At 44.5% G+C, this 7844-nt stretch overlaps 1 protein-coding gene across 1 annotated transcript; it reads left to right on the top strand.

Moving 5' to 3' along the window:
• The first annotated feature begins 301 nt into the window (after positions 1-301).
• Positions 302-6049, top strand: LOC135534183 (mannose-binding protein C-like). The gene is made up of 7 exons (XM_064961288.1): positions 302-385; positions 2423-2579; positions 3008-3043; positions 4617-4727; positions 4805-4852; positions 5371-5847; positions 5901-6049. The coding sequence occupies exons 2-6, from the start codon at positions 2426-2428 to the stop codon at positions 5748-5750; spliced, it is 729 nt and encodes a 242-aa protein (XP_064817360.1). The 5' UTR covers positions 302-385; positions 2423-2425; the 3' UTR covers positions 5751-5847; positions 5901-6049.
• Positions 6050-7844: the final 1795 nt, after the last annotated feature.

Raw genomic sequence — 7844 nt, 5'->3', positions numbered from 1 at the left:
GTCGTTCGGACGAGATAATTGCGTTGTTGCTTTGCCTTGGACTGGAAGTCTTCCTTACTCAAACTCACCAGAAGTAGAATGGAACTAAAGTGGAATTTGCGCAATGGATGTCAGAGATTTGTTTGTGTTCTTACTAGATGATCCCACAAGCATCAGTATTTTGTAATAAATGTGAACATTGACAGGGCACTCTGGGTATTACATTCCAAGTTTGTCTCTTTTCCAGTAAACTGGAAATGAACTTCACAAGTACTTCCCGATAATAATGAATCCTTCAAAGTGACGTGTTGTTGACCACTGTCTCTATAAGTAGCTGCACCAACCCATTTCTCTGTCGTTCTGTTGCAGAGCAGGAACATCACATCCTAGCACATCAACCTAAGAGGTATGGTTCCCACTTGTTTAGTGCTCGTCTTCATTATATTGCTGCAGTTTAAAGGCACAATATAGAAGCTGTACGGATGTTCAACGGTCATTTCAATCGTTACAACCATCGATTTATTGAAGAATATAGATGATCAATGTGTTATGAGCTGATTATGACTGCGTTATCCTGTCGTCAATCGATGTTCCTATTACTTCACTGTGTCTGTTGCTGTTTCCATTTGAGTCTTTGTAAACACACCGATAGCTTCTGTTTAAACTAGCATGTTGAGCTCCTGTTGGTCCTGTCGTCAATCGATCTTCCTATTACTTCACTGTGTCTGTTGCTGTTTCCATTTGAGTCTTTGTAAACACACCGATAGCTTCTGTTTAAACTAGCATGTTGATCTCCTGTTGATCTCCTGTCGTCAATTGATCTTCCTATTACCTCACTGTTTCTGTTGCTGTTTCCATTTGAGTCTTTGTAAACACACCGATAGCTTCTGTTTAAACTAGCATGTTGAGCTCCTGTTGGTCCTGTCGTCAATCGATCTTCCTATTACTTCACTGTGTCTGTTGCTGTTTCCATTTGAGTCTTTGTAAACACACCGATAGCTTCTGTTTAAACTAGCATGTTGATCTCCTGTTGATCTCCTGTCGTCAATTGATCTTCCTATTACCTCACTGTTTCTGTTGCTGTTTCCATTTGAGTCTTTGTAAACACACCGATAGCTTCTGTTTAAACTAGCATGTTGAGCTCCTGTTGGTCCTGTCGTCAATCGATCTTCCTATTACCTCACTGTGTCTGTTGCTGTTTCCATTTGAGTCTTTGTAAACACACCGATAGCTTCTGTTTAAACTAGCATGTTGATCTCCTGTTGATCTCCTGTCGTCAATCGATGTTCCTATTACCTCACTGTTTCTGTTGCTGTTTCCATTTGAGTCTTTGTAAACACACCGATAGCTTCTGTTTAAACTAGCATGTTGAGCTCCTGTTGGTCCTGTCGTCAATTGTTCCATCTGTCTCATTTGAGAAAGGTTACATTTTCGTTCCATCCCTCAACTGGCAACAAAGTGGCAGAGTCAAGCTGTTGAAATGACACATTCACATATTCTACATGCTGCTTTTCAACATCTTGTATTCTTGTCGATCCCATTGACAGTAAAGGTTCCCATCATGCACTTTATAAGCAGATGTTTCCTGTTCTTCTGTTTGTATGACACCAGTGATTTACTGTCCCTTTGGTCTCTGTGTTCTTCTCCCTGATGTTTTAGGTTATGGCTCTGAGCAGACCTCTGACTTTGGTCTCTGTGTTCTTCTCCCTGATGTTCTAGGTTATGGCTCTGAGCAGACCTCTGACTTTGGTCTCTGTGTTCTTCTCCCTGGTGTTTTAGGTTATGGCTCTGAGCAGACCTCTGACTTTGGGTCTCTGTGTTCTTCTCCCTGGTGTTTTAGGTTATGGCTCTGAGCAGACCTCTGACTTTGGGTCTCTGTGTTCTTCTCCCTGATGTTTTAGGTTATGGCTCTGAGCAGACCTCTGACTTTGGGTCTCTGTGTTCTTCTCCCTGGTGTTTTAGGTTATGGCTCTGAGCAGACCTCTGACTTTGGTCTCTGTGTTCTTCTCCCTGGTGTTCTAGGTTATGGCTCTGAGCAGACCTCTGACTTTGGGTCTCTGTGTTCTTCTCCCTGGTGTTTTAGGTTATGGCTCTGAGCAGACCTCTGACTTTGGTCTCTGTGTTCTTCTCCCTGGTGTTTTAGGTTATGGCTCTGAGCAGACCTCTGACTTTGGTCTCTGTGTCTTCTCCCTGGTGTTTTAGGTTATGGCTCTGAGCAGACCTCTGACTTTGGGTCTCTGTGTTCTTCTCCCTGATGTTTTAGGTTATGGCTCTGAGCAGACCTCTGACTTTGGTCTCTGTGTTCTTCTCCCTGATGTTTTAGGTTATGGCTCTGAGCAGACCTCTGACTTTGGTCTCTGTGTTCTTCTCCCTGGTGTTTTAGGTTATGGCTCTGAGCAGACCTCTGACTTTGGTCTCTGTGTTCTTCTCCCTGGTGTTCTAGGTTATGGCTCTGAGCAGACCTCTGACTTTGGGGCTCTGTCTCTTCTCCCTGCTGGTTCTGCCAGTCCAGATGGAGAAGTGTGAATGCCAGGGTCCTAGAGGAATGCCTGGGATTCCTGGCATTCCTGGCCCTCGTGGGCCTGTTGGGCCTTCTGGAGGTAAATGAGTTGCAAGCTTAATACAACTGCCTTACCCTATCATAACCCAAAATATAAGACGGTTGATTTTGGAGTAAACTGTCACTTTAAGCATGTACATTAATTTGCGTACCTGATGATGGAGAACAAAGAACTCTGAATTACCTCAGTTAGATCAACCCTCCTAGTCCTACAAACAGGCCTTGTCTGTACCAGCTGCCAAACATAACTGGGGCTGGGGTATAATGTGAAAGCCCAATCCGGTATATTTCCTGCTGTTAGCCTTTGATAAAAAATAAAACATAAAAAACAATAACATAGACTGTTGATGTTGTAATAAAGTGCCACTTTAAGCCAGATCAGACTGCAGAGCACTTTGCAGGCTAATTGAAGCTGTCTTTGGTGTGTACAGTATTGTGATGAACCCGATCCCTGTTGTCTCTCCATAGGCATGCCTGGACTTCCTGGTCCACCTGGAGAGAGAGGTAGAGTCTGACAGGGTCACGACACCCTTCACTTAAGAGGGTCACGACACCCCTCATGGAAGGGGGTCACAACACCCCTCATGTAAGGGGGTCACAACACCCCTCACGTAAGGGGGTCACAACACCCTTCACGTAAGGGGGTCACAACACGCTTCACGTAAGGGGGTCACAACACCCTTCACGTAAGGGGTCACAACACCCTTCACGTAAGGGGGTCACAACACCCTTCACATAAGGGGGTCACAACACCCTTCGCGTAAGGGGGTCACAACGCCCTTCGCGTAAGGGGTCACAACGCCCTTCACTTAAGGGGGTCACAACACCCTTCACGGAAGGGGGTCACAACACCCTTCACGGAAGGGGGTCACAACACCCTTCACGTAAGGGGTCACAACACCCTTCACGTAAAGGGGGTCACAACACCCCGCTTCACGTAAGGGGTCACAACACCCTTCACGTAAGGGGGTCACAACACCCTTCACGTAAGGGGGTCACAACGCCCTTCGCGTAAGGGGTCACAACGCCCTTCGCGTAAGGGGGTCACAACGCCCTTCACGTAAGGGGGTCACAACACCCTTCACGTAAGGGGGTCACAACGCCATTCACGTAAGGGGGTCACAACGCCCTTCACGTAAGGGGGTCACTACGCCCTTCACGTAAGGGGGTCACAACACCCTTCACGTAAGGGGGTCACAACGCCCTTCACGTAAGGGGGTCACAACGCCCTTCACGTAAGGGGGTCACTACGCCCTTCACGTAAGGGGGTCACAACGCCATTCACGCAAGGGTGTCACAACACCCTTCACCATTTTTTTGGAAGACAAAGACCTCTGAAGACCTCAATTAGATAACCACATCAATTCCTAGAAAGAGGCTTTGTCTGTGCCAATTGCCAAAATAAACCTGGCCTAGGAACAGTGCGTTAACTGCCTGTTCAGGGGCAGAATGACAGATTTGTATCTTGTCAGCTCGGGGATTTGAACTAGTCCAACGCTCTAACCACTAGGCTACCCTGACGCCCCATTAAAAGGGGCTGGGGTAAGTGAATTAAGTGAACTTGTTTCTAATTTGTATGTAAGTGTCTTTCCTCATGCTGAAGACATTTGACTCTACAACCCATAAAGCCTGTCTTACCTCCATCTTGGTAATTTGGAAAACCTTTAAAAAATGTCTTCTCGTGACCGATAAGTCCATCCACATCTCCATCATCTCCTATCATTATACAGCCATCCACACCTCTATCTCCTATCATTATACAGCCACCTACATCTCTATTATCTCCTATCATTATACAGCCATCTACATCTCTATTATCTCCTATCGTTATACAGCCATCCACATCTCTATCTTCTATCATTATACAGCCATCTACATCTCTATTATCTCCTATCGTTATACAGCCATCCACATCTCCATCATCTCTTATCAGTATACAGCCATCCACATCTCTATTATCTCCTATCATTACACAGCCATCCACATCTCTATTATCTCCTATCATTATACAGCCATCCACATCTCTATTATCTCCTCTCATTATACAGCCATCCACATGTCTATTATCTCTCCATAGGCCCACCTGGACCTCCTGAACTCTCTGGTGTTCCTTGTTTAGTTGGTCGAGATGAACGAGGTCCCTGGTCCACCTGGATCACCTGGACCCCGGGCCCTGCAGGAGCTACTGGTATACAGCTGACTGATCTCTTCCTGGTTATGTATTTATTATTTGATTCTCTCTAGTCATACCTTCTGTTTTCACAGACTTAGACCTGGAACCCCTGCAAGAAAGCTTGGTCAAACTGGAGTTGGGTAAGGAAGTGAATTTCAGAGAGCATGAGGATATGTACTTGAATGCAACATTACAGATCCCGGATCTTAATTTGATCACTCTGTTGTCACTGAGAATTTTCCTGCACAGTAGTAAATGCAAACGTTTAGTGTTCTCGAGGTTTAAAAAGGTTAAAAAAGGCTTCTAAAGTTTTAATTTCCACTTAGAAATGTCAGACTTGTTTTGCCTTAACAAAACATGGATCATCAATCCCTGCAAATAATGTCCATCCATTATAATCCACATAACAATGAATATTTCCTGTTGCTGCAGGATCATTTTCCTGCTGTGTGAAACTGGCTCAAATTAAGATACTGCATCCGTAGATTATATATTGTCTCTTACTAAGTATCCATTCAATGTAAATTATGCAGTATTCGTAATTTGGGAAAAGGAGGTGTGAATTTAGTCATGTGTTGGCATTTGTGAAATATGAAACGTTTACTTTTGTTTCCCTTTTAATGTTACACTGACTGCATTAATAATGGTTTCTCTTCAGTCATAAACTATGACTTCACCAGAAGAGTTGACAAGAAGTACTTTGTGTCACACAAGAGACCGGGTTCCTTTGACGATGCTGTTCAGTTCTGTACCCAAGAGGGGCTTGGTGTTGGCTTTGCCGAAGAACGAGGAGAAAACACTGCTCTCACTCAGGTCTTTGAAGGGGCATTGAAGAATGCATGGCTCAATGTGGACAACAGTAAAGAGGGGAGGTTTCAGGTAGATTTGAAAGGCCATCCCCTCCCCTTTTCCAAATGGGGAGATGGGGAACCAAAAGTGCCTGATGGGGATAGAGGCTGTACAATGTTGACCGAGTCAGGTGCATGGCAGGTGACATATGATTGCTCCTTCAATGCCTATATCGTGTGTGAGATATAGGGACATGTCTATGAAAAGCTGTTTCAGAGTTTACCATGAAAGCTTTCTTCACTTCAATTACGATTCTCCAGGTCTTGTCTCTAGGTCTTGTCTCTAGGTCTTGGTCTCTAGGTCTTGTCTCTAGGTCTTGTCTCTAGGTCTTGTCTCTAGGTCTTGTCTCTAGGTTTTATCTAATGCACATTTTCAGTTCTTCACATTTCCTCATTTTTTTTTATTCAAATGAGCTCATTAAAATGTGGGTCACAATATAAAATGGAAAGGTTAACTTGTTGATTAAAGCAACAAACACATTTACTTTGGTTCTTGTCTGTCTCTTTCATGCTCCTTCTCTGAACAGATTGGCTACTGATCAAACACATTTACTTTGGTTCTTGTCTGTCTCCTTCATGCTCCTTCTCTCTGAACAGATTGGCTATTGATCAAACACATTTACTTTGGTTCTTGTCTGTCTCCTTCATGCCCTTCTCTCTGAACAGATTGGCTACTGATCAAACACATTTACTTTGGTACTTGTCTGTCTCCTTCATGCTCCTTCTCTCTGAACAGATTGGCTACTGATCAAACACATTTACTTTGGTACTTGTCTGTCTCCTTCATGCTCCTTCTCTCTGAACAGATTGGCTACTGCTCAAACACATTTACTTTGGTACTTGTCTGTCTCCTTCATGCTCCTTCTCTCTGAACAGTTTGGCTACTGATCAAACACATTTACTTTGGTACTTGTCTGTCTCCTTCATGCTCCTTCTCTCTGAACAGATTGGCAGATTGCCTGCCCCCTCCTTAGTGCTGGTGTTATAGGCTTCTCTGGAGACGTAATGACAGGTTATCTGTACCACCAGAGGGTGAAGGGGGACCTGTATCAGTGATGTTGACCAGATAGACAGACCTGCTGAGATATAACACCCCATGTACTCGCCTAAGATTGTACTTTTCTGTCCCACGTATCATATGACCGTGTACAAAACCAAAATGACATTCTTTTTTTGTGCATATAAAAATATGTCAATGGTATACAATGTCTGCCAATGGTACAAATAATTGATATAAGTGCAATACAGAACTCAGATCTACTCTGAATCTACACAGAGCTGTACTGCTGTGTTTCCCTGAGAATTCACTGTTCCATGTTTCTCTAAGGTCTACATATTATCATCAGAGGGTGGAGTGTATCAGTGATGTTGACCAGACAGACAGATCACCTGTAGATCACCTCATGTACTCGCCAATGGTTATAAAATCGAATGTTATTTGTCAAATGTGCCGAATACAACAGCTTTAGACCTTACAGTGAAATGCTTACTTACAAGCCAACAATGCATTTAAGAAAATACAAAAAACGATAAGAAAACATATAATTAAAGAGCAGTAAACAACAATAGCAGGGCTATATACAGGGGGTACAGGGTACGCACAGAGTCGATGTGGAGGCTATATACAGGGGGTACCGGTACAGAGTCGTATGGGAGGCTATATACAGGGGTACCGGTAGAGAGTCAATGTGGAGGCTATATACAGGGGGTACCGGTACAGAGTCGATGTGGAGGCTATATACAGGGGGTACCGGTACAGAGTCGATGTGAGGCTATATACAGGTACCAGTACAGAGTCAATGTGGAGGCTATATACAGGGGGTACCGGCACAGAGTCAATGTGGAGGCTATATACAGGGGGTACCGGGTACAGAGTCGATGTGGAGGCTATATACAGGGGGTACCGGTAGAGAGTCAATGTGGAGGCTATATACAGGGGGTACCAGTACAGAGTCAATGGGAGGCTATATATACAGGGGGTACCGGTACAGAGTCGATGTGGAGGCTATATACAGGGGTACCAGTACAGAGTCAATGTGGAGGCTATATACAGGGGGTACCGGTACAGAGTCATGGAGGCTATATACAGGGGGTACTGGTACAGAGTCAATGTGGAGGCTATATACAGGGGGTACCGGTAAAGAGTCGATGTGGAGGCTATATACAGGGGGTACCAGTACAGAGTCGATGTGGAGGCTTATACAGGGGGTACCAGTACAGAGTCGATGTGGAGGCTATATACAGGGGGTACCAGTACAGAGTCGATGTGGAGGCTATATACAGG

The sequence above is a fragment of the Oncorhynchus masou genome, unplaced genomic scaffold (assembly GCF_036934945.1).
Source record: "Oncorhynchus masou masou isolate Uvic2021 unplaced genomic scaffold, UVic_Omas_1.1 unplaced_scaffold_3111, whole genome shotgun sequence".
Taxonomy (NCBI): Eukaryota; Metazoa; Chordata; class Actinopteri; order Salmoniformes; family Salmonidae; genus Oncorhynchus; species Oncorhynchus masou.
Note: the sequence above shows the minus strand (reverse complement) of the source record. Positions and strands in the feature narration are given on the sequence as shown.